This window comes from Sarcophilus harrisii, chromosome 4 (assembly GCF_902635505.1).
Source record: "Sarcophilus harrisii chromosome 4, mSarHar1.11, whole genome shotgun sequence".
Classification (NCBI taxonomy): domain Eukaryota; kingdom Metazoa; phylum Chordata; class Mammalia; order Dasyuromorphia; family Dasyuridae; genus Sarcophilus; species Sarcophilus harrisii.
In genome coordinates this window covers 464,663,898-464,691,204 of record NC_045429.1, presented here as the reverse complement: position 1 = coordinate 464,691,204, position 27,307 = coordinate 464,663,898, and the positions used below count along the sequence as shown (strand labels likewise).

General features: G+C 41.9%; 2 protein-coding genes across 3 annotated transcripts in view; both read left to right on the top strand.

Annotated features, from left to right (window-relative positions):
* LOC100917187 (zinc finger protein 2) overlaps nucleotides 1–2,991 on the top strand; it is a 32,739-nt gene extending 29,748 nt beyond the window's left edge. The window contains exon 8 of the mRNA XM_031968788.1: nucleotides 2,661–2,991. Coding sequence (XP_031824648.1) covers nucleotides 2,661–2,991 — 331 coding nt within the window. The remainder of the gene's footprint in view (nucleotides 1–2,660) is intronic.
* The window catches only part of LOC111720965 (zinc finger protein 420-like), a 38,432-nt gene extending 12,637 nt beyond the window's left edge, over nucleotides 1–25,795 (top strand). The window contains exons 1-5 of one of the 2 annotated variants that reach the window (XM_031968356.1): nucleotides 18,921–19,156; nucleotides 19,431–19,508; nucleotides 20,842–20,968; nucleotides 22,036–22,131; nucleotides 23,130–25,795. In XM_031968356.1, the coding sequence (XP_031824216.1) occupies nucleotides 19,473–19,508; nucleotides 20,842–20,968; nucleotides 22,036–22,131; nucleotides 23,130–25,531 (2,661 nt within the window). In that variant the 5' untranslated portion in view covers nucleotides 18,921–19,156; nucleotides 19,431–19,472 and the 3' untranslated portion in view covers nucleotides 25,532–25,795. Of the gene's footprint in view, nucleotides 1–18,920; nucleotides 19,157–19,430; nucleotides 19,509–20,841; nucleotides 20,969–22,035; nucleotides 22,132–23,129 lie in introns of those variants that run through there. The other variant, XM_031968355.1, reaches the window with a different exon arrangement.
* Nucleotides 25,796–27,307: the final 1,512 nt, after the last annotated feature.

The window sequence follows — 27,307 nt, the reverse complement described above, 5'->3', positions numbered from 1 at the left end:
GCCTTGGACTCCCATCCTCTTCAGTGTCACGCCTCTGGCAGAGGGGTGAGAAAAGAGGTAAGAGTAGAAGCTTTCAAAAGCCTCTCCTGATTCTCAGAATCTATGTAGCCAATGAATGAAGACAGCATTCTGCAAAAGTGGTCAGAAGCAAGTAGATTCCCACATGATCACGGAAGGAGAAGCAATTCATAAGATCATGATACTCAGGATGTGCTGCTGCTTCCTCACAGAGGCGATGCTCTTGATTTTCTGATGGATTGCTAAAAGCTGGGGCATAGTTCACATAAACCTAAACTCATAAAATCCTTGGATAAAGTTCTGTCATTTTAATTTGGGGCTCTAATAAGGATCTATTCAATTTGAACCTTTTTCTCCACTCTCCCTATTCAAAAAGACAGACAGATGGAAAAGGGAAAAGAGAAACAGAAAGAAGCAAAAAGGAACATGGAACAAGAAGGGGAAAGAAAAGGGAATTCCCAATTTTGGAAATAATGCTTTCTCTAAGGCAAGGAGTTGATTTAACTTACTTTGAACCTGCATTTCATTCTGAAGATCACTCCTGGGTGCAAAGTGAGAAAATAAAGTGCACATTTCCTTCAATAAATTTCATACCAGCTGTTGTATATTCAACAACATGTGATTAAAATTTGCAATGAATGTAAAGTTCCCCCATTCCTAGACAAAAATTGTCTAAAGAGGGGGATAACTTCCTCTTGCTGTATAATCCAGAAGATTTCAGTCATGGGGTGAGAAAGAGACAAAAGTCTGTCCTTGCCCTTAAGGAGTTTACAATCTGATGGGGGAGACAACATGCTAACAAATATAGACAAAGCAAGCTAAATACAGGATAAAGAGGGAATAATTAAAAGAGGAAAAGGGCAGTTTGGTGGTACAATGAATAGAGTGCAGGGCCTGGAATTAGGAATCACCTGAGTCCAAATCTGGCCCCAGGAACTCAACAACCTGTGTGACTCTGGGCAAATCACTTCACTATGTTTGCCTCAGTTTCCTCATCTATAAAATGAGCTGGAGAAGAAATGGCAAAGCCTCTGTTATCTCTGTCAAGAAAAGCCCAAATGGGGTCACAGACAAGACTGAACAGCAGCAGTAAAGGAGGAAAAGGCCTGTAATTAAGAGGAGGTGGGGGTTTTAGTGGAGATAGACATTCCAGGAATGGGTGAGAGCCAGAGATGATGCCTGAGATGAGAAATGGAGCCAGAGTGGAGGAGAGGGATGTAAGTCATAGGACTGCAAGCTTATTGAGTAGGGGCTGACAGACCTGCTTTTTAGGAAAGGCAGCAGAGATGGTGGGGGGAGGATCTGCACCAGGCAAGTAGTAGTAACAGAGAGAAGGGAAGATGTCCTAGAGGTCTTGCAAGGGTGGACTTGACAAGCTTTGGCAACACCTTGGGTAGTACTCCAGGTTGGGATCTTGAGGGACTGGGAAGAAGGAAGATAGGAAGTGGGGAGGGGTTGGCAAATGGAGAGTTTATCCAGTTTTGAGATGTGTAAAAGGCAGTTGGAGGTGGGAGGTTGGAGGTTGGCAATTTGAATTTGGGAGGGCAGGAAAGATATATATGAGAACCCTCAGTATAGAGTGGTCATGAAATCCATAGGACAGTGAGGTCTTTTAGCAGGAAAAAAGATGAAGGCCCCGGACAGAGTGCCCCATCAGCAACTCAGAAAAGCCTATAATTTACTTGTCAAACTCACTTTGTCCATCATACAAGTGGAAATTCTTTACTGGAATACTTGGATTATAACCTGGAAGCTGTAATCAAAAAAAAAAAAAAAGTTAAACACTTGAAATTCTGGACCATGACTTGATCCTGGAATCCTAGAATGACAGAACTAGAAGGGGCCTCAGTGGTCCCGTGCTCCATGCCCCACATTTGACAGTTCACTTTTGTTCTATAGTTTTGCTTGTCAAACTCATTTTTTTCTTTATCTGATGAGATGTCATCATCACTCTGTCTTGTCCCCAACCATCGGCTGGAAACTGGCAACTCAACAAAGGAGACTCTACTTACAGCCTGGAACGTCCTCCTGGAATCCTTGAGGGGCCCAGAGGTTTTCATTTTGTAGGATCGCTCATCAAGCTCATGTTGTCTTCTTCTTCCATCCATTTGGTACATGGACACAAAAGCTGTCATGTTTTAGAGCAATCCCCGGTGAGGTGTTAAGAGGAGGTCATTAATGGCTGTTGGAGTAGTAGTAGGAGATGACTAAGGTCGTAGTGCTGTTAGCGTGAGTCTTGAGCTGCCATTACATTACAGATCACCAGACGATTATTTACACCCCTACAGTGCTGATGCTCTTGTGCTGGGGTGGGGGGGGAGAGGGAGCTCCCACAGAGACTGCCTGGAGTTCCAGAACCTGCGTGCCCATCGTTACCACCGTCCCCTTGGTGATCTGGATACCTCACTGGGCATCGGTAGGGTCTACCACTCCCAAGTCCCCGTGCATCGCAAAACTAGTGGGCTTTTCATCCAAATCACTCCATCGCAGCTATAGCAGGCCCCTAGAGACGTCCACCTTCTATTAGGAGATGACCACATGCCCCGGCCACTCTTGAAACAGGGAGATTGGCCATGCAGCAAATAAGGATTTGCTTAGGTTACTGCATTTTCCCACTCTTGAGGGTATATTCTTTGGAACAGATGTCGTGGGAAGTCTGGGTGCTCGAGCAGAGCCCACGCTATTGACTGCATTCAGGCCAGTGAGTCCCGATCGGGCCACTTGACCGAATATACCGCCATATCGCTGCCACTGGCCGAGAACAGAGGCAACATGGCCATCATCTACCAATTACCAAAGCTGTACAGTGTCAGGGCCACACAAATCCGCAGGACCTGGACCAGGTCTAGCTGGAGGCGGGTCAAGTTAGCTATGATATCCGGAGCCTTAGACCCAAGAGCCCTGGGTCTGACAGGCATCCCACAGCAAGCCAGAGTGACTCTGGCCACCCAGGACCCACCGTTAAGGATCTGAGCCTGGTCAGCTTGGTTTGCTGCAGGCAGTGTCATCCATGTTTGGTTTAAGGATGAATATCTCCCTGGCTTGAGCTCCAGGCAGAATTTGTGCTTCTGGAAAGCAAGGTGCTAACATTTGTGCCATCAGCCACTGTCCTTGAGCCTCTATGATTGTTAACCACGCACCCGACACAGAAGGCCCAAACTTGCAGGCCATTGGTGCCAGTCGCATGATGCAGCTTGGCAGCCTCTGCAAGGAACAGCAGGGGATGCAAGGACACAGCACGAAAGAGCAGCAGACGTCAAAAACCTTAGGATGTCCAAGGAGGGAGGGGCCACTGATGGGACCCTTCTGTGGTCTGATTTAACCAAAATTCCTTTTCCTTTGGAGTCCCTTAAAGTATGTTGGTCTTTGAGCCAGGTGGGAAAGGATAGGGAAAGGTGAAGGAAGGAAGAGGGAAGCTCTGTCTCTCTGTACCTAGGCAGACCTTTGTAGGTGACCTGGACACTTCTCACTTCCAATCCATATTTGGATCTGGGTCCATCTGGAGGAAAGCAGAGTGGGCAAGAGTAGCACTTGTTTCTTGATCTGCAGGACCAGCCACATTTCTTTTTTCTGTGGAAATTCTGGCATTTGTCTTGGAATGGTGGCACTTATCCTAATTAAGGTCCAATTTTGTGGGTGATGGGGTGGTAGACAAGACATAGTACAGGAAGTTTGAGAAGAAAATACATTGTCATCCTCGGAGGTACCGTTTTCATTCTTCCTCTTCACACTCTCCATGAACCCAAATATTCCAAGTATATAGTGTTTTATGGTGGGAAGGAGAAGGTCATTTCAGAGGATGACGTCAGTCCCAATTGTTAAGCAAGAAAGGCAATTTTTCAATAATACTAAGCTCTTGACTGTCCTAATCCATAGAAATGCTAGAAAATCATTGCTTCATCTGGTCACTTGATCAAGCAGTCGGAGTAGGCTTTCTCCTCCATTATCTGAAAAGTGTTAGAGCAAAATCAGGATGCTATTCTTAAGATCCTAGAGTGTCAGTCATCCAAGCTTAAGAGACAGATGGGACCTTTCGGTATTGGATAGCATGTTTCAGTAGTTTTACTCACAAAAGTGTCTGCCTCCACATTCAATTTTTGTTAAAGGTAGGAGAGAGGGGACTAGGCCATCATCCCACATTAGTCCTTCCCTGTGCACCTTGCAAGTATGGCAAGGTACTGATGGTCATCTGACAAGCCACAGGGGAAGATTGAGCCCCCAAATCTTGAACTCAGTTTCCTCATGTGATGTTTAACCTGCTAATTGTAATTCTCCTTAAAATGCTTAAGAATTTGAGGACTTGATATCATAGAGGAAGGAAGAGGGTCCAGATTTTTCTTTCTGGGTCTAGACAGACCTTTTCATTAATACCCAGTGGTGGTTAGTAAAGGATGGTCAAAGACATAGAGTGGTCCCTCCAAAGTCTTCTCTGGGACAAGACTGTTCACTGCAGTACCTTCTCTCTATCCCTTTGGACCATGTGGGGAGACCAGGTATGTCTCAGTCTGCCTGAGGGTAACCCATTTCTATAATTCAGAAATTCTTTAAAGCACTATATGAAAAGTCCCATGATTATGAACAGACTGTTGGGTCTTCTTTGATAAATAAAGTAATTTTCTAAACATATTTTCTCCTTTTTTAAGTTTTCTAAAATAGGAAACCCAATTGTTGTTCCTTCTGAAAATGTTAAAATGCATTTTCAGTTTTTAATGAACACATGGTCATCTCTGATTTGGTAGCCTTGGCAGGTCATTAGAACTGGAGAAGATTTTAAAGGATATCTAGACTATGTAAGGGAAGTTCTAGAACTCTTCTCTGATAGCATCCGGAAAGTTTGGTTCCTTCTAGTGGGTCCACTGAGGCCTGTGCCAATCCCGAGAGAGTATGTATCTTTGCCTGGGGATGTTCTTTGTCTGGGCCCTCTCCTCCTCACTTTCTCCATCAGGATTTGCTCTCCATTCTAGCTGAGTCTTTTTGTCTGGGGGGAGAAGTCTCTCTCTCTCCCAAGCTGTGCCCACAGACCTCCATGGGTCATCTTTGGGCATGTCTGTGAATTGGAACATATAGGTTTAAGAGGGAGCATTATCAGGTAAGAGAACTCCAGTATTGTTAGGATTTCTTTTTTCCCTTTTGCTGTATAAACTGGTAGGCTGCTATTACCTAGATTTAAATCTAGATTTACTTTTGTTGGATGGGTGAACTTATTTGTAAAGGTGAGAAATTATTTCTTTCATCGTCTTGAATTTGTGAGTGGGTGGGAAGCTAATTTTTATATAAAAGCTTTATATAAGCAAAAAAACCCTGATCAACCCACATACATTTTTTTTTAATCTATGCCTTTCTTGTGCTGATATAATAGCTTTAGAAGGGGGAAAGTGTTTGGTTTTGTTCTTTAGGTAAATGGTGTCCAAAATCTTTGAAATGTCTATGATTTTATAGTTCCTTACAGTGGCACTTAATTTCTTCTCATTCAAAATCTGGCCACTTTGGGTGAAAAGAATAGAAAATGGAAGAAGTCAAAATGAGAGAAAGATCTTCCGTTTTCTTCTGAGATAGTATTGCCTCAAAAAACAAAGTTTTTTTAAAAAGGGAAGCAAGAAGTGTTATACATAATAAAACTCACTTGGTAAAAAGTAGAAAAAAAACTTGAGAAAACTAAAATAGATGCGGTGAGATGTGTACAATATTCATTGATTTTGTATATATGGAACTTCTCAATTATTTTGCCATAAATTATTTTGTTGGATAAGAAAAAGTATTGGAAATTTAAAGTCATTTATTATGACTAATATTGATTGTCATGACTATCACAGAAGCAAAAACATAGAAAATGTGAGTTTTAATCACCTATATAGATAGGTGTTTATGGGGTTTTTTGAGGATGAGTAAAGGTTTTTGTTTTGTTTTTGGAAATTAGAACTATAGATTGTTTTTAACTTTGTTAAAAGATTCTTAAAAGAGAAAGTTGTCACTTTGATTATTTTGCTATATATAAGTACTTTGGAGGAAGCAAATTCATCAGTCTGCCTTCCTCACTCTGGTTTTGCCAGTGCCATGCTTTGCATGTTTTCCACTGAGTCACTCCTTTCCCTAATGTGAAACAAGACATTTTATTTATACAGAAACATTTCATTGTATTATCCTAAGGATGAATCCATTATGATGTTTTTGGATATGTATGAAAATGTAAGCTATGGAAAGTTTTGGTTTCTCTTCCTGCAAAAATATAAAACTATTATTAGCTTTAGAAAGATTTTAATGCTATGAATGGAAAAAAAAAACTACCACTCTATAATTTTGAAATCAAAATATATGTAGTGCTAATGCTTTCAAAACAGGGGAAGAAGATAATTGAGAACCTCAGGGCAATAAAAAGCCCTCCAAATGTAGGATCCAATTCCAAAAGTCAAATACCCTTGAGAATGAGGCCTCCTAGTATAACCCTAATGCTGGATAAACTGTCAGCTGAGAATTAAGTGGGAATCACAAATGCTATTATGTTTACCCCAAAATCTTTAATCTTCTACCATATATCTGGAAAGTTTCTTTTGAGATTTTAAAATCAGATTCATTTAAAATCTGTATCAAGATTATAACTTGAAGAGTAATTTCCTTATTGATGGCAGCCCTAAACCCATTGGTCACTTAAAGCCCGAAAAACATGTAACTGGGAAATGTTTAACGTAACAAATAAAATATGATACAACCTAGATAATGTCAATTTGGGGTTTTCTAAGTCAATCTGCAGACTGGTTTCAAATGGAGTTTGACACCAGTGATTTAGAGCGTAACTTAGCAACAGTGACAGAACCTGGGACTGAGAAAACGGCAGACCTTGTTTCTTTGCATTTTGCTTTATTGTACTTTGCAGATGTTGCATTTTTTTACACATTAAAGGTGTGTGGCAACTCTGCATCGACCATTCTCTAGGCACTATTTTTCTAACAGCATATGCTCATGTCATGTCTCTGTGTCACAGCTTGGTAACTATCACATTTCTAACTTTCTCATTGATATCACATCTGTTATAGTGATTTGTGATCACTGATCTTTGATGCTGATGTTTGGGATGTTTGGGGTGCCGTGAACCACACCTATGCAAGATGGAGACCTTAAGCAGTAAATGTGTGTATGTTCTGATCCCTCCACCAACCAGTTGTTGATGCAGCAAATTTCTTAGTTTAAGAAACTGCCACAGCCATCCCAACATGAAAGTAAGAGCATCCCACTAGCAAAAAAAAAAAAAAAAAAAAAAAAAAAATACTGCTCTCTGAAGGCTCAGATGATGGTTAGAATTTTTAGCAATAAAATTTTGTGGAGTTTCTTTTTGTTGTTTTAAATTCATAATATTTTGAATGTTATTGTTTCATTTCTCAATTTTCTTCTATTGTAAATTCTGAGAAACAATTGTTTGAGATACTATTTAGGGAGTGACAAAATTGTGTCATTGGAGAATTTAAGTCTTTTTGATTGAAATACTTTTAAATTATTAGCTTATTAGGAGCTACTGTCATAATGTTAAAATCTATAAAGCATTTACTTTGGTACATTTTAAAGGGAAGACCAGTACTTCCTCTGTGAGGGAAAAAAAAAAAAAAGAAAAGGAGAGAGAACTTGAACAGGATCATAAAATCTTATCAACCCTGTGAAAAACTTTTTGAATTGGTTTACTGAGAAAATGAGTCTTAAGTGTATGTGACATACAAAAAGTTCAAGATAGTTTCTGGATAATTAATCATTTTTATTAATTATGCTTGTAAATAAAAAGAGAGGTCAATGGCACTCTCAAATGCCAAAGACCCCCTCATGGATCCCACTCAAAAATTTTATGCTCTTGAAAGAATGAGTATTCCTGAGGGTGGTAATTAACTCTGATTAGTTAACAATTAATGAGAGAATGAATATTATAATGAAAAGTGAACCTATTCTGATGAGGGGCTGGGAGATGTGATTTATCACTCTTGCTCCCAGACCACTACCAACTGGGGTAGTCCAGACAGAGAATCTACCTCCCTTACACACACACACACACACACACACACATACACCCCTGAGTGGAACACTCAGTCCAAATGGACTTCCCTATTTGGATGGGGCCTGAACTAGATTAAGAAGGAAATTAATCCAATTTCATTTTGAGCAAAAACCCTGGATCATCTTGATAATTGTTCATTTAATAATCATTTCTCACATACAGTGTTCTGTGTGATGATTTGTGATTATAAAAATTATAAAGTTATACCTGAAATATGGAATATATTGAAGTTACTTCTTGAACCAACTTAATCTTAAACTGTTTTAGGGACATAATTTTGCTTAAATGGGGTAATGTACAATACCTTAAGAGATGACTATCTGTTAGTCTGGAGACTGATTATTACCAATGTGTTTTGAGGATTTTTTTTTTGAGCGAATCATTAGATATTCGTGATCTATATGGTACTCTAGATTAAAATTATTTTCTTAATTTATAATGATTTTTTTAAATACCAGGATGAGCTTACCTTGGGGAAGAAGAAATTTTTAATAAATAAATATTAGGTCTGATAAATTGCTATTGTAACAACATGAGAATAATAATAAACTTATCTAATTGTAAACTAGGATTAGTGAGACTTTGCTGCTTAAGCTTAAGTCTTTTTGGACTGAGAATTTTCTTTTTAAGCCATATTTGCAGGTTTATTTGTGCCATTAATCCAATGTTTTATCAACTTTTAAAAATCCCAGCAGGGGCAGCTAGGTGGCGCAGTGGATAGAGAACCAGCCTTGAAGTCAGGAGGACCTGAGTTCAAATATGACCTCAGACAGGTTACACTTCCTAGCTGTTTGACCCTGGGCAAATCACTTAACCCCAATTGTCTCAGCCAAAAAAGAAATATATATTAAAAATAAAAATGCCAGCAGCTCAAGGGGAGTGATATCTGTGAAATGGTACCAGTGGACCTATGTCCTTGGGGTGACCTTGGGAAGTCTGAGGTGGGACCTTCTTGGCTCAATTTTCCCCATCTGGCTAATTCTGAGCCTGATTTTGACATTCTATCATATACCTGGCTGCCAGAACCAAGGATGCTTTATCCTATTATAGAAGCACTGAGTCATTTTGTGCTCATAGACTTAAATGTACAAGACCGGTTCTGATGCTGTTAAAGTATCTACCCTCTGCTCTGTCTTTGTATAGCAAAGGGCAGATGATCAGTAAAAGGCATGAGCAAAATGCTGATATAACAGATCAGTCCTAAAACACATCTATATTACTATGATAGTATTCAAGGATGTAAGATCTGATGTAAGTCTAAAATTATAGATATTGCCATATTCTAATCATTTAAGTAAATGACTACTTGAGCTTTTCAGCTACCTGCTAATAATTATATATTCATGTAGAAGACTGGATTCTTGAAATTAAGAGACTGTGTATAGAGCATATTCTGAAATGTGATTAAATTAAATAATTTACATTAAATATGTCCCCACTGTCTAGAAACGGTCTGTGTGTGATCCCTATTCCATTAAAAACTGAACAATTTTCACTGCAGACAACTCATTTGATGTACATTGTGCTCTATATACAATTCAAAATTACTTAGTATATTAATATATTACATCCCATTACAATCTGAATAAAATGAACTTCTTAGTTTAATGCATTTTGTATGGTCATTGAACCTACGTACCTATAGAAGTCATCTGCTAACAAAGAGGGTCATTACTTATGTGGGCATGGACAGGATTAGATCCTAAGCAGCACGAATTTAGGGTTAGGGTTAGGCATCTCATCCTCCTGAGAGGGTTATGAGAAAGTCCCAAGATAATTCTCTGTGTGTGGTGGTGGTGGAGGTGGTGTTTAGACATTTTCAGTCACTTCTAACTCTTCATAGACCCTCTTGGGATTTTCTTTGCCAAAAATACTGGTGAAATTTGCCATTTCCTTTTCTAATTCACTTTATAAATTAGGAAAATGAGATAAAAAGGGTTAAGTGACTTGCCCAGGGTCACACAGGTAGTGTTTAAGACCAGATTTGAATTCAAGAAAATGTCTTCCTGACTCCATCCTGTGCACCACCTATATGTACATATCTACATATATGCACATATAAATTTACATATATATATAAATATCAAATGTAAATTATTCCAATGAGATATACAGACATTAAACATATTTTAATGAGTCCTAAAAATTGGTTCAGAATTTCACATAGTGAAAACCAGCTCAAACTTTATGATTCTAATGCTGTCAACAGCAGAGCTTTAAGATCACCCTAAATTAGGGACCCACAGTTAAAACTTCAGAGAATTTCAGTTTCTACATGCCATAGGCTATTTTTATCTTTATCTGATAGCCATTATAAGTTAGCAAATTATATTGATATCGTTAAAGAAATTCAAATAACTGAGGAACCAAAGTAACCCTTTAAAAATGATTATTTTGTGCATTCTCGGCATAAATAGCATTTTTTAGCTTTGCTTACATATCTACTTTGGTAAATTGTCAATCTCTTACCAGAAGGGCTCATTTTACAAGTCAGATCCTTCAGCTTCTTGTTGACAGTATCTATATTGGGTAAAGGTTTTAGATAAAGATATTCACGCTATGAATTATTAGAAAAGTAGAATTTAAATGATTGTCCTAAATTGTGTTGAGAGCTGTTTTACAGAAATATCCAATAATCTCTACTACATATGACACGAAGCAGAGAAGCAGATCTGTAATCAGAGGCAGGTTTGAAAACAGGCCCATTTCTAGTAGACTTCTGAGCCCCCAAGACAGGACGGGCTGATGACATGGATGTTACCTGCCACACTGTCTCTGTAAGGCCAACTTGCTCAAACTGCCCTAGTGGAACCTGTCAATGTGTCAGTCAACCTCCTCTCTCTCCTCCTCAAGAGATTCCAGAAGCCGAGGAAGAATTGCTCATTGAATCAAAGTGGGAGAAAGGAGAAAACTAAAATTATTCCATATCATTCTAAAATTGGTTTTATTCTATTCTGTAACTGACCATGTTCTATATTGTTGCCCCATTTTGTGTAATTACTCAGTCCACATTTTCCCATTCCAGAGTCAGCTTTTCCTCTGAGGTGGTTATAAGTTAACTTGACATCCTCAAAGGATCATCCTTGCAAAATTCTTAGCTCCTTAACAAATCTTTCTAGAAGCCAGAGAGTCAGCTAGCTCAGGTCTGTTAAACCTTGAAAGATGTTGATGGGTCCCACATGTGAGAAATCACTGTTTCTAGTACAAAAACCAAAACTGGTTCCAAGGTGAACGAAATGTGTTCCTGCAGGAAGTGGGTATGCTTCCTTCATACAGAGCACCATACAGAAGCAAGATTGAGCTTTTTATTCTGCTTGCAGTACGCCCAAGTCTCTCCTTCATTGCCCCTATTATTTGGGGATAATGAAGTTAACACATTTTTCCCATCCACCTAAAAAATCTTAACACATTTCTCCCTCCCAATACATCGATTCATGTACAGAAAATGGCTATTTAACTCTACCCAGATATGGAGAAGTTGATATTCATAAAGAAATTAAGCATACATTTTGGCACTTATCCTAGTTTCCACACAACCTTCACTTGGATTGTTCTAACTTCAAGTTCAAGATAGAATAACAGGATGTTACCCTCACTTGCATAATTTTGTGGAAATGCAAGATTTTTTGTTTCTCACATAGAACTAATGTTCCCTGATTGTCAGAGAAGAGTGGCCACCAAGCCTGATTTCTTTAAAATGTCACGTCATCCCCACCCCACAATGTGGTCTACCCTGTAACCAATCATACTGCCCTCCCCAAAACGGCATTAAAGTGTTTGAACTCTTCCCTCAGGAAGAGTGCCTTAGTCACTGAGAGGGGCTATAGACCCACTTCATTGGTTACTGCTAGGCTAAAAGTGTTCATGCTTGGACCAGCTGTGTTATTTGGGGCAAGTTCCTTCACTTTTAACTGCTTCAGTTTCCTCAGCTTCAAAATAGGAATACTAATAGCATGCATTATATGTCATATATTAAAGATATTCACCCTATGAATTATTAAAAAAAAGTAGAATTTAAGTGCACTAAATTGTGCAGTCCATGGATTGTCACAAGGATCAAATGTGATGAGATAAAATGAGGAAACATTGATTTATTGCAGAACCAGAGCCCCTTGGCTTGGACTGGACCCTGAATGCAAGGGTGTCAACAGGCAATCACAACTTGGATCCAAAGAGTTCACAATCCTTATAGAAGTTTGCATATTGATAACATCAGCTCAAAGGAAGATGAAGATACCAGTATCTCCCCCACAAAGAGGCATGGAATGGGAGGGTTGAAAAGGTACAGGAAAGGTGGGAAAAGAATAAAAAACCCTAAAGGGAAGGAACAAGACACCCACAAAAGGCTTTTCCCTTGAGACCTGCTAGACCATGAAGATGGGAGGGTCTGCAGCTACAGGACCTAAGCAGTTTCTCAGCCTTGTTCAAACTGTCTTGCCACCCAAGAAATTCAGTTTAGGGTGAAAATTGCCAGCTATGGGGTTGGGGGAAAAGGGTTGTGTCATCCTTGACACATTCAGTGCCTCCTGCATACTCTAGACCCAGTGTTTCTAGAAAATAGGGAAACTCAAAAAGACAAATGGGGGAGCTTTTAAAAATCTTAAATAGGAGAAAATGGATGTCTTTAAAAATCTATTGTAAGGGGACAACTAGGTGGCACAGTGGGTAGCATATCAGCACTGAAGTCAGGAATTGAGTTCAAATCTGACCTCAGACACATAACACTTCCTAGCTGTGTGATCCTGGACAAGTCATCTAACCCCAATTGCCTCAGCAAAAAAAAAAAAAAAAAAAAAAAAAACTAGGAAGAAAGATTAGGGACTTCTCAAATTTGGAGCGGGAAGAGTATCATAGCAATTTCCCAATTATCAGAAAAACTTATGTTTCCCCCCCTCAAGTGTCTATGAATAATCAGTTACATGGAAACAACCGATCAGGGTGGAGCCAGTTTTCAGGTGATTCACATGGGCTGCTTGAGATGTATGACTGAGGAACCACCCTAGATCAAACCTGAGTTGGTTCTGCATTACCCAGCTCATTGGCCAAGGGTCTCTAAGCAGCAGGTAAGGATGGTCCAGCTTCCCATCCGTGCAGGACTAGGGTCAGTTTTCTCACTAGATATTGGACTAGACCATAATTGAATGAGCTAGTTCCAGAATTTACAATCCAGAGTCACAAGATGAAGGCAGTTCATTCATTTCCCATAACTACTTAGGTCCTAATCTCAATTCCCTCACAAAGATATTTGTAAAGTTCCTAGCATGGAGCAGGTCCTACTAGCGCCACCCTACCCCCACCCCATTCCTTTGGTAGCCCACCAGGCACAATCAGCTTTGAGTTACTGCTAAGTCCAGAGGGGACTTTATTAAAGCCTAGAATATCTTCTGAGAACCACAGATCATCTCCTCTGGAAGGGACTGTTCCATTAGCACAGAGTCCATAGATGGACAGGACACTTGGAATTGGTTGGTGTAACCTCCCACTCCGAGGCTACTGATTGCCAGGGCCATACATACCAATCTTCCCCAGATAGACATGGAGACTAGCCCATGTTAAAGTGCCAAACAGCCTTTCTTTATTGGCAATCTCAGCAGGGGTTTGCAGGAAGCAAGAGTAGGTATGTCTCTGTGTCTCTCTGCATCCCTAATCTCTCTACATCTCTGCCTCACTTCTTCTCTCAGCATCCTTTTCTTTGCCCATGGCAAAGCTGGCCATTCATATTTATGGAATTACCCTTTGGAATTACCCCCACCTAGCTCACTCAGCACTCTGTAGGTGGATCTGCAGAAGGGAGACACCTGGAGTTAGTGCTGCATCCTAAGAAAAGATCTAACACCTGTAAGACACAACCTCCTGCCTCAGAGGCAAGCCCTTCTCTACCTCCTGGGTCCACCCTACCAGCTGACATGGCATACATGACAATTCCCAAAAGGAAAGTCTCTTAACAGATTGATAATTCAATTTGTCAAGTTGGTTGCTTAGCACATGACCACCTCCCAACTGGTTGAGAACAATAGTTCTGAGTTTTTATAGCTGGCACAAACTTCCTTTTGTCTTTTGGTGATGAAAAGTAGTTGGAATGTATCTTGAAAGACAAAATTGCTCTTAAGAAGGGGATGTTTTCACATGAAGATGCCAAAAGCTTTGGAAGTGCTCACACTATTAAGAGTTCCACCCTATTGACTAGGAACTAGGTAAGTAAGGGAACCACTGTTCCCAAAGAGTGGCCAGTCTTTGAAACTAATCATGGAGAAAAACCGGAAACCAAACTTGTTGACAAAGGAGAAAATAATAAAATTGAAAGAAAATTATTGAACTAATAAAACTTTTCAAAGAGTTTGGTTTTATGAAAAAAAGGTAATCTTTGGTTAATCTGAATAAACCAAATTACCAGTATCAAAAATCAAAAGGGTGAAATCACCAAAGGAGGAAATAAAAGCAATAATTCAGAGCCCTTTTGCTCAATTGTATGCCAATTAATCTGACATGAAATGGATATTTACAAAAATATAAATTACCCAGATTAACAGAATAAAATAGAAAGGAAAAAAAACATTAATGAACTCCCTAAGAAAATCTCCAGGTCCAGATGGATTCATACTGAATTTTACCAAACAGTGAAAAGAACAATTCTGTAGAAAGCTGGAACTCTGGAGAAATATACTTGAAACAAGGTGGAACTGATGAGATAATGGTTCTCTAGTTCCCATATATACTTAGTATGGTGATGTAATGGTTCTCAAAGTTCACACATAATCAGTATGCTGTAATGATGTAATTACAATAAGGTATATAAGGGCTAAGAAGGACTGGAAGATAGACATTCTGTCTTTGACCATCCTGGTGGCTCTCCTGCCTGCTCCACTAAGACCAAGGACTTGATCTGGTCCCCAGATCCTCTGGAAAACTAGCCCGGACATTACACAATTCCAATATTAAAGTATTTGGGGAAACAGCCAAAGAAGGAGTCCTGCCAAATTCTTTTATGACACAGAAATGATGTTGATAGCTAATCCAGGAAGAGCCAAAATAGAGAAAATTTCCCTGATGAATATTGATGTAAACACTTTAAATAAAATATTAGTAGAGAATATAGAGCAATTTATCAAGAGAATAATATACTCTAAACAGGTGGGACTTAATAACAGCAATCCAGGACTGGTTCAATATTAGGAAAATAATTAGCACAATTGACCATATCAATAACTAACAGAAATATAATCATCTCATTAAATGAAGAAAAAACTTTTGACAAAATACAACACTCATTCCTATTAAAAATATTGTAGAGCATAGGAGCAAATGGAGTTTGTATTTGTCATTGTATCTATGTGTGTGTTTGCATAATGTCTGTGTCATGTTTATGCTATGAGCTTGAAAGATTTAAATGCAGCCAGCCGGAAAAACTTCTAAGGACTGTAGTTAAAGAGAACACTAGAAAAATTAACTTTAAACTCCCACTTTAAACTTTCTGCAGATTAGCTTATAAAAAATGAGGAAAGATGTGTAGGACTCTTTTTTTCCCCCTATGGTCCCTACAGTAATAGAATTGGGACTATAGAAATGTTAGATAATCAAAGTTGTAGAAGCACTAAAAAACATCTTAGCAGATTCTGAAGATTTTGAGATTAATCATTAACCAATTTAACAATCATTTTAAGATTGCAAGAGAGAACTCCTGAGACTGTGGGCGTAATTCCAGGAACTCACCCCCTTCTAAAACAACTTAAGTAAGCTTTGAGTTACTACTCTGTAGAATTTGTGTTAAGGAAAAATAAGGATTAAATCTTTTAAAAGATATTTTAAAATAAGGTTTTTTAAAGTAATTGACAAGATTAGTAGCCTCCTTTAGCATCAAGTCCAGAAATGGAGGTGGGGGGAATCCTGTAAACAGTAACATCTTGTTAACTTTTCCTTAACTATTTTGTCCTCTAGTTCCCTTCAGCATTAGCAGAAAAATATGTGGTTCTTTTAAACTAAGAGCATGGATGGATGCTGAAAAAAGGAAAGTACCTCAGAAATTGAGGGATCCTTCCAACAACCTTAATTCACTCAGCGTGCCCTACTCCCTCCTCCTGGAATCATGGGTATATCTTAGTTGTGGGGATTGCTAACAAGACCATTACAGCCCATGTCCTGCTGTTAAACCTCTTAGAACAGATAAAGAGAAAGCTGGAGAATATTAGGGAAACTTGAATTCTGTCCTACCTGCTAGAAAGGAGGAAGCAGCAATTGTAGTTGGGTCCCATAGACCCTGCCCCAGCAGCCTCCCAACTCCAGCACTTACAGCTGAGGGTGAGGGTGAGGGGTGAGGGGTGGGGAGGTGGGGAGGTGGGGAGGTGTCAGGCCTCATGGCCAAATTCCCTGAACCTTACCACCACAAGTTATCACCAATGGGAAGGCCCCAGCATCAGTCACCCTGGCCCTAAGTATTAACCCCAAGACCCAGTCAGTTTCTGCAAGGCAGATCTGACCAACTGCTGCCTGGAAAATTTGAGGTGGTCCTGGCAGTACTCAGCATGGCAGTACAAGGTGGGGGAGTCAGCTAACCTCCGCCCTTTTGTGTTCTAGTTGTAGAAAAGTATTAACTGTGTAATATTTCTCCAGTTACCTTATTTAGAGAGAAATAATGATGGTGGTTGTTGTGAGATCTTTAACACAGTGACTAGCATATACCAAGTACTATATTATTTCTCTAACTGAACGTAATTGTTCTGTGTTTGATAACTTTAAAGTGGTTTTTAAATACCAAAAGTTATAAAAGATCAATGACTTTTATGTGATAATTTGGAAATAAAATTGATGTCATCGGAAATTGATTGTGTTACTGTATTTCTAACTTACTGTACTTAGTTGGGGACTCATTAAGGCCTTAAAACTACCAAAGTTCTGCTGGACTCTCAGATTTAGCAACTGCATGCTATATACTACATCCCAAGCTCCCTACATGTGGACAATTGAAGAACTATGGTCATCTGCCCATCCAGGAACCAACAAAAGCCCTGCTGGGGCCTATTCTGCTCCAAATGTAGAAGCTGCTAAATCCTGGCTAATCCTGACTGTGACTTGTTGGTATTTGAATTGTTTTTCTTCATGGCTACCTTCAGTCTTTTCTCCTTGACCTGCTATTTCTGGAATTCTGCTACAATATTCTGTGGAGTTTTCATTTTGGGGCCCCTTTTGGGAGGTGATTGGTGTGTTCTTTAAATGACAATATTGCCTTCTGATCCTAGGATATTAGGGCAATTTTCCTTGATAATTTCTTGAAATATGCTGTCCAGTTTTTGTTTGTTTTTATATGGTTTTCAGGTAGTTCAATATTTCTCAGATTCCCCTTACTGGATCTATTTTCATTTGTTTTTCCAATGAGAGATTTCCCATTTTCTTCCGTTTTTTCATTCTTTTATTTTGTTTGACTGATTCTTGATGTCTTGTAGCAGAGTCATGATTTCAAGAGTCTAGCAAAGGGTTACCCTAAATCAGAGCCAGGGGTCTTTCACCTGGGTTATAAGATTTTTCGAGACCCGATTTCCTGTGATTAACTGTTGGGGCGGAGGGGTCAGAGCCCTTTTTCCTAGTGAGGGTGTTTCTGAGTTGTGAAAAGCAGCCCAGGACGTGGCCCAGGCAAGAAGGAAGCACTGGGCCTGCTGTGCAAGCGCTTCCCAAGGAGATGATCTGTGCGATCTCTAACGGGCGTGGGGGAGGGGCACGGAGCTTGGCAGGCCCCCCCAACACGCTGTGGTGATGTCCTTGCCCCCCCCAGCGCGCACCCGCGCGCCTGGGAAGCCTTTCCACGACACTGGCTCCCACAACCAGGGCCTCTTCCGGGCTCAGCCACGGCCCATGATCCTCCTCACAGATAAAATGAGCAGCTGGAGGGCAAGCTGATGACGTCAGGACCCCGGAATCGCGCCGTTTGGTGGCATTTTAGTATTAGGAGCCCTGATGATGCCCCTGTGGCTGCCAGGCTCGGTCTGGGCGCTGCTCCCAAGGGCCCCGGGCAGAGTCAGGGCCAGAAACCACGACCTATGACCCCACACCCAGCCCTGACCACTGTCCCCCCCCCCCCCCCCCCCCCCCCCCCGGACAGAAGCCACTACAGACACCGAGCTTGGCCCAACCTCTCCTCCACCAGCACCGGCAAGTACCCCGGACAGAAGCCACTACAGACAGTGAGCATGCGCACTGCCCTCCCGAGCCTCAACACTACATTTCCCAGAAGGCATGGCGCGTGGAGGCTTGGTGGCCGTCAATTATAAAACGATTGCTATGGAGATGCCGCGAGGTTCCCGCCTGATTGGTGGGTTCTCCCGAGTGACTTCCGCTTCCTCCCACTGTCCCGATCCCTCCTCCAGTGGGAACCACGGATGTCAGAGGGGAGCTCCGGCGGCACCACCTGTCCCCGGCCGAAAGGCTCTGCTTGCAGCCCTCCTCCCCCTCACCATTTCCCTTCCTCATCCTCCCTCTCTCACTGCTTCTCTTCCTCACTACTTTTCCTCACCTACCTCCTCCCCTTCTTCCCCCTCCTCTCTTCTCCCTCCTAATCCTCCTCCATCCCCTTCTATCATTGTTCTTCTCTGTCTCCTCTACCTCCTCCTCTTCTCCCCCCATCCTGTTCCCCTTCCTCCCCCTTTTCCCCCCTTCCTCTCCTCCCCCTTTTCTCCTTAACTCTCGCCCCCCTTTCTCTTCCTCCCTCTTCTCTGCCCACCCACCTTTCCCCCTCCCTTCTCTTCTCCTCCCTCCTGTTACCACTTCCTCCCCCCCCTTTTTTCCTCTTTCCCCTCCTCTGCCTTTTCTCCTTAACCCTCCCTCCTCTTTCTCTCTCTCTCTCCCTCTCCTCCCTTTCTTCCTTCTCCTTTCCCTGTCTGCTCCCCCTTCTCCTCCTCTCTTTCAGCACTAGAAACCCCCCACCCTTTCCTCCCTTCTGTGCTCCTTTGATCCTTACCTAGCCCTCATTTTCCCTGGAAACAGGAGGATCCGAAAAAGACCCATGCCCTGCATTTAGTGCTTTAAGGCTTACATAGCACATTGCATGGGTTGAGTCATTTGATTGAATAATCAATTGAATTGATTTATGCCCCTAATGCCCCAAACAGCCCCGAGGTAGGTGGGACTGATTTTACCCATTTTCTAGGTGAGCAAACTGAGGCTCAGAGAGGTCTTCTTCCACTTGTAGATGGGAGTGAACCCAAGTTTCTTAGACTGGACTTTGAGCCTCTCCCTGGGAACATAAGGTTCTGGGGGACCAGCGGTGCTTTCTTTATCCACATATCCCCAACATCTGGCAGACGGCGCTGAAGGATGGGGGAGAAGGCTTTGGGGGTGTTCTCAGGCAGGGCAGGGCCAGCCCCACTCACGGTTTCCTTTTCCTCCCCAGCTCTCTGCCCTTGCCCAAGAGGAGTGAGTTCTGGACACTGGAATGGCTCCCATGCTCCTGACAGCCAGGTCTCCCCAGGTGAGTGGGAGGTTCCCCCTCCTGGGCATTGAGTCACCTGGACAGCTTGCCCATGGTCATTATAAGTTGCCATTCCGGAATTTGAATCCAGAACCAGACATCCAAATGCACAAGCAGCAAGAGCAAGGATTTGCATGAAGCTATGACTGTCTGTAAGCCACTTTGTTCATAAAATGTGCAGGAAACCTCAAAGAAGAGCCAGCTTCCCGGGCTGCTTTTTGCTTCTGCTAGTGCCCTCATGTTCTTGGGGCAGGGAGAGGGGGTCCCATCAGTTGGGGATCACTCAGACTGCTACCTCAGGGATGACCCGTAGGATGCTGAGAGATGATGGGCCTGACTGGTCCCCACAGCATGGAATAAGACCTGGAGGAGCTTCCCTGCCCTACCTTGGTTGGATGTGCTGGGAGGATTGGGGGGGGGGGAGGGAGAGGGTGGTAGGTCCTCCCCGGGAGAGGATCAGTCCATGGCCCAGCAAAGGGTGGAGCAGCTGGTAAGTGTCCAATGGAAGGGCCCAGGAAGGGAAAGGCCTTGGGGTTCATGCCATGTGGGGAGGCCACAGTAACTCTTACCCAGGATTGGTCGGGCCATCGTGGAAAAGGGGGTCCTTCGGGTTCTCTTTGGTGCCAGAAGGCAAAACTTTGAGGCTTGGTGTCAGGAGCAGCTCCCAGAATCCTCCACCCTGAAGTGCTGTGGGCTCTTTAGGGAGTGAGCCTCCCAGCCCAGAAGGGCTTCCACTCTAGTCTGGCTGCCACCTGGGAGGGGTCTCCGAGGCCATCTTGTCCATCTCCTTCAGAAAAGTCAGCATTCAAATTCTGGACTTGAAGTCAGGCCTTGGTCCTCCAACTGAACCCTCTTGCCTTTGCACTGAGCTTGCTTCCGCTGACTCTGGGGCCCCTTCCAAGCTCTGAGGTTCTTGATGGCAGCACAAACTGGGCTTCCTCCTGCCTCCGGGTTCTCCCCTTCCAAGCAAGGACTCAATATGTGTATCTTGTGTTTTCCTGTACAATGTAACCACGCTGTGTAAGGTGAAGAGTGCAGCATGGGGCCTGAAGGGCTCTGGGCAGGAGGAGGGGTGGCCATCAGGGTTAATGCTTCCTTCTAGAGCCAAGCTGGCAACCCTCTGAAGGGTAGTTTCCATGGGAGCTTCCCCCAGAGTGACTCTTTCAATGTGGTTTTTCTGTGTGATGTTACAGTATAAACATTAGATTCTGAGTTTGCTGGCCAGAACCCTGAGAACCACATGGCCCTGGCCCACTCTCTGGGCCCTTCGCCCCCCGCTCCTTTCAAGGGATGGTGCCTGCAAGGGCACAAACAAAGGCATTTGGTGTTTCAGGAGCCGGTGACCTTCCAGGATGTGGCGGTGGTCTTCACGCAAGAGCAGTGGGCTTGCCTGGAACCTTCTCAGAAGGAGCTGTACCGGGATGTGATGCTGGAGACCTATGAGAACCTGCTCTGCCTGGGTGGGACAGCTTCTCCTGGGACCCGGGCCCTGCCTCCCCCTCCTCTTCCCCACCCTGGGGTCTTTGGGTCCTTCCTTGGGCAAAGGCTGAGAGAGACTGATTGACCTTCATCCCCTTTGGTCCCAGGGAATCATTCCTTTGTGATTGTGATCTCTGCTTTTTGGGCTTGAGCAGAAGTATCACAGACTTCTGTCCCGGTCCTTTATTTTAACTCCGTGCAAGCCTTGCTGCTTCAGGTCTGTGTCTCAGAAACAGCCTGTTGTTGGCTTCTTACAGTTAAGGAACCACCAGGGATTTCTGGGGGAGGGTCCTCAGTGTGGCAACCACGATAAGCTTTGTGTAGAAAGGGATCCTGGCTGGGTGTGGATCACACTCCCACCCAGACGTCTCCCCTTCCTTCACATTAATTTATAACAATGTATAATATTTTTTTTTACCATTGCTAGCACAGAGAGGCATTTGTTCTGATCCCAGAGGGTCTTCTGGGGCTGGGGCTGGGACCCTCTTGCAGGAGAGGAGGAAATCAAGTAAGGAAGAGCTGACCCTGTCCCAGCTCAGACCCCACCCACAAGATTCCCCCCAGCAAGCAAGAGGAACAAGAGAGAAAATAGTTTAAGGCCAGCCCAAGGCAGCCCTTTGACTTCTGCTTCATTTCTCTACCTCCAGAGTCCTTGTGGCTCCACTGGGTTTTAGTTTGGAGGTATTCGGGTTGTCTGGGTTACCCTTTGGGTCTGTATGCATTTTCTTCTGTTCTTCATGGCTTCAGCCCCTGGACTGAGGCTTTGTGCCAGGCTCTGCCCCCTGGGGCTTTCTTGGCCCCATGCCTACACAGGGTAGATCCAAAGTGAAACATCAGGCTGAGGGCAGATACCCTGACTTAGCTCTGACCAGAACAGTCACAGGGTCCAGCTGTCTCCTTGTATGTCCCCAGAGACGTTAGAAGTCTCCTCTTTAGGTTTCCTTGAATCTGCATCATCTGGTTTTCATTTCCTGTGTCCTGGGGTGAGACTTGGGATCGCTAAGTTTGAGTGGAACCTTTCTATGTCCATCCTTTACCCTTTGAGCAGGACTGGCCGTGTGTAAGCCACGGGTGATCCACCAGCTGGAGCAAGGGGAGGCTCCTTGGACGCCAGAGAGGAGAGTCCTGGGCAGCGGCCGTCCAGGTGAGTGAGTGCCTGACCCCCAGGCAGGGGAGGCCTTGACAACAGTGTCCTCAGTGGTCAGTCAGTGCAGTCCTTCCACAGAGTTGTACAGGAGCCTCTGCCCAGAGCTGCCCAGACCTAGGGAGAAAAGCACCCACTGTGTGTTAGCCCCAGGAGGGTTATTCCCTGCCACCTCAGCAAGTCAGTCTCGTGATAAGTCCCAGTGTCAGAAAAGGCTCTTGGGATCCCAGATGTAGGTCTGGCTCAGGGGCCTCCTGTTCTGACCCCCTCATGTTAAAGGTGATGCAGTGGAGGCTCAGGGCGTCAAGGGGTGACTTGACTAAGATCATCCAGGTAACCAGAGGGAAACTAGCACTGCAACTTCTGGCATGGCCACTGACCCCCAGTGGTCTTGCCTCAGAACCAGGATGTGTCCTATTTCTTTCTTATCTTTCTGTGATGTAATAGTCTCAGCAGTCCTGCTCCTGTTTTAATTTCTGGTTTTTTGTGTGTTTATGGACTTTGATGGAATCATAACAAATATCTCACATATTCATGCCATAATGAAATAAAATGAAGTCACATAAATTAAAGTATAAAACTTCATAGGAATATAATTTATTAAGCCTTTGGGATTAGTCAGCAAAAAATACAGCTATGAGTTGAAGAGTAACAGCAGTAGTAGCACATTTCCTGCCTTAATGGGTTGGAACCAGAGTACTTAGTCGCAAGTTCTGAGCTTTGCTCCATTCGGTTTCATTCTTGTGACAATGGGAAACTCAAAACATTTTTCCAGGCCTTAATTTCTGTTTAAAAAGAAACCTATTTTTTTGTCTTTCCTCCTCTCAAAAACTTTTAAGGTTCAATAGGAAAGATGTGTATCACAGACACACAGAAGCACACACATAGACACATTGTTGAGAAGCCCAAAATAGGATTTAAGAATATAGCAGATAGCAGATGAGTATAGAGGATATTTCCATTTTCTTTATTTCCTTTGTTCTTTTTTTTTTTCCCAGATTGGAACAGTATACCTGAAACCAAGGAGTCAGCTTCCAAACTAGGCATATCATGGGAGAATTTTTCTCAAAATAAACTTACAAAGGAACATTTCTCTATATCCAGCTTGAAAGAAGCTTGGGCATGTGGTGGAAAATTAGGGAAGCAACAGAGCATTGAGGAGAACATTTCTAAACAAGTAAAAATCACTCAAAAGAAAACTTACAGTGAGGTAAGAAGCCATGAAAGTAATAAGTATAACCGAAGCGTCAGTTTGGAACCAAAAGATTTTGCTCCACAGAGAATTTTCTTAGGAAAGGATTTTCTCAGATGTGATTCTGACAGAAAGAACTTTTTTCTATCTTCAGAACCAAGAAAGTGTCATAGAACTTGCTCTAAGGAGATAGAGTCTAGGTATAGTGAATGTGATAAGTCCTTCACTTCTCACTCAGATTTTATTGCATATCATAGATTTTATCCTACAGAGAAACATGATTATTCTAATGAATATGAGAAAGCTATTAATTTCAGCCCATTTATTAATTCCCATCAGAATATTGATATTGAAGAGAATGCTCTTAATTATATTAAATTTGAGAAAGCTGCCATCCAAAATGTACAATTAATTGAACATCAGAGAATTCATACTGGAGAGACACCTGAATATAGTAAATATGGGGAGCTTTTCAACCATGGTTCATCCCTTGCTTCCCATCAGAGGATTCACACTGAAAAAAAATCTAACCATTGTTTGAAGTCCTTCCTTCAGAGTTCACAGCTTTCTCCTCACCAGCAAATTTATACTGAAAAGAAGCCTCACGAATGTAATCAATGTGGGAAGGCCTTCCATCGGAAAGGACAGCTTACTCAGCACCAGAAAATTCATACTGGAGAGAAACCTTTTGAGTGTAATGACTGTGGAAAGCCTTTCCGCCTGAGGGAACACCTTACCCGACATCAGAGGATCCATACTGGAGAGAAACCTTATGAATGCAATGAATGTGGGAAGGCATTCCACCTGAGGGAACTCCTTACTCTCCATCAGACTATTCATACTGGAGAGAAACCTCATAAATGTGTTGAATGTGGAAAAGCCTTCAGTCAGAGAGGACATCTTAATCTACATCAGAGAATTCATACTGGAGAAAAACCGTATAAATGTAATGATTGCGGGAAACTCTTTCGTCTGAAAGAACACCTTACTCGACATCAGAGAATTCATACTGGAGAAAAACCTTATGAATGTAATGAATGTGGGAAGTTTTTCAGACGAAGAGGACTTCTTACTCGGCATCAGATTATTCACACTGGAGAAAAACCTTACAAATGTAATGAATGTGGTAAAGCCTTTAGCTTGAGAGAATCATTTACTCGACATCAAACTATTCATACTGGAGAGAAACCTTATGAATGCAATGAATGTGGGAAGGTCTTTAGCCTGAGAGGATCATTTACTCGACATCAAAGTATTCATACTGGAGAGAAACCATATGAATGCAATGAATGTGGAAAAGCTTTCCATCTGAGTACAGAACTTACTCGACATCAGAGAATTCATAGTGGAGAAAAACCTTATGAATGTAACAAATGTGGAAAGTCCTTTCACGTGAGCACAGAGCTTACCAGACATCAGAGGATTCATACTGGAGAGAAGCCTTATGAGTGTAATGAATGTGGAAAGGCCTTCCACCTGAGAGAATACCTTACTCGACATCAGAGGATTCATACTGGAGAAAAACCTTATGAATGCAGTGACTGTGGAAAGGCTTTCCGTCTAAGAGAACACCTTACTCGTCATCAGAGGATCCATACTGGAGAGAAACCTTATGAATGCAATCAATGTGGGAAGGCCTTCCACTTAAAAGAACTCCTTACTCTCCACTGGAGTATTCATACTGGAGAGAAACCTCATAAATGTAATGAATGTGGGAAGGCTTTTAGCCAGAGAGGACACCTTACTGTACATCAGAGGATTCACACTGGAGAGAAACCTTATGAATGTAATGAATGTGGAAAGGCCTTCCATGCAAGAGAACTGCTTACTCTCCATCATAGTATTCATACTGGAGAAACACCTTACAAATGTAATGAATGTGGGAAGTTCTTCAGCCAGAGAGGACACCTTACAGGACATCAGAGAATTCACACTGGAGAAAAACCTTATGAATGTAATGACTGTGGGAAAGTTTTTCGTCTAAAAGAACACCTTACTCAGCATCATAGGATCCATACTGGAGAGAAGCCTCATAAATGTAATGAATGTGGAAAGGCCTTCAGCCGGAGAGAACACCTTACTAGACATCAGACAATTCATACTGGAGAGAAACCTTATGAGTGTAATGAATGTGGGAAGGCCTTTAGCCTGAGAGGATCACTTACTCGACATCAGAGTAACAAATGTCATCCCATATTTGGAAATTAAGCTAAGATTTTGTAGGACCTGATTGTGGACAACTACAAAATTCTGAGAAGTAAATTAAAGAACTAAATAATTGGATGGAATTCAGTGTTCATAATTTTTTTCCTAGCATAATGAAACAAATATTTCTTAAAATAATTTACAAGTTTCATATAATATTCCTCAAAGTACCAAAAAAATTTTTAGCTGTTCAAATCTTTTGACTGGGCATGTGCCAAGATCATTAGAAAAAATAGTAATCCCTTGTTCTTGTTCAATCATTTTAGTCACAGGTGACACTTCATGGCTCCATTTGGGCTTTTCTTGGCAAAAATACTAGAGTGGTTGGCCATCTCCTTTTCCAGCTCATTTTACAGATGAGTAAACTGAGACAAACATTTATGTGACTTACCCAGGATCACACAGGTATTGTATTTAAACTCAGGTCTCCGTAATTTCAGGCCCAGCACTCAGTTCACTATGCCACTTATGTCCAGAGGTTCCATAGGTGACATTATTTATAATGCCTTTATGGATGCAATGGTAGCAAAAAATTAGATATGTATCAATTGTGAAATGGCTGCACAAATTTTGGGTGTGTGTGCTTGAGGTGGAATATTATTGTGCAGCAAGAAATGATAAATTCAAGGGGCCATGAAATAATCATATGAACTAATTCAGAAAAAAGGAGAATCAGAAGAACGTGAAGCAGAATGATTACAGCAAGTAAAATTAAACCATTTCTAAAATGCTTAAGACTAATTATATTGACCTGTTTTGTTCCCTGAGAAAACAGGAGGAAATAGACCTCTGTTCACTAGAGAGGTGAGGGACTAGGCATATAAACTGTTGTGTAAAATATCAGATAGGGTTGCTTTGGTTGTTGGGTTTTATTTATTTGTTTTTTCTTTGTTACAAAAGAAGACTTTATGTAGATTTGGAAGTTATTCTGGTGGTTATAATAAGCATAAATTAAAATTATTACTAAGAGGCAATTTGACATAAATACCTCTATTTTTACATCTTAGAATAAGGTCTTTGTTCTTTTTAACTCTCAGCTCAGTAGAGTTTGGTTGTATAAACAGTCCTGAATTATATCTAGATTTACTACTTACTGCTCTTGGCATTGCCCAAGCCATTCTGAAAAATTAACACCAGATGATATAGGGTCCCATTTCCCCTTTAGGGATGGAGATAGAGGAGACCAGTGCATTTCAATATATGCTCTTCCCTCTTGCTCACTTTGACCAATAAGAAATGCAGGGAGCAGCTGAACTGTTATAGTGAAGTAAAAGGAACAGAACAAAATCAGCACACCACTGGTTAAGGCCATCTCTGACCTAATTTGTGTCAAGGAGTAGGTGAGTGTGAGGCATTTATGGACCTCACTAATGTCTTTTTCCTTATCCCTAGAACTGAGAGTAAATAGTTTCCTTTTACTTGGGAAAGAGTTGTTATGCCTTTTATCATCTGCCTCAGGACTACTTGAACTCTCTGTTACATACACTAACACAGCTTGATGTTCAAAAAATGGAACAGGGCCTCATTTTGTGATGTATAATACTAAATTGGTGTCATAATGTTTATTGGGCTTGTCGGGGACTTTGTAGCGATTTGTATGATAGCCCATGTGAGAGAAAGATGTGGGAAATCAACTCTTAGACAATCCAGAATCTAGCCAAGTTATCAAGAGAATATCACAGATAAGGGAAATTCCATTAATGTAGACCCTTCAAAGTGAGCTATTCCCATTTGTTTCTCCAAAGTTGGGGTGAGAAGCCCCAATACTTACTGAATTCA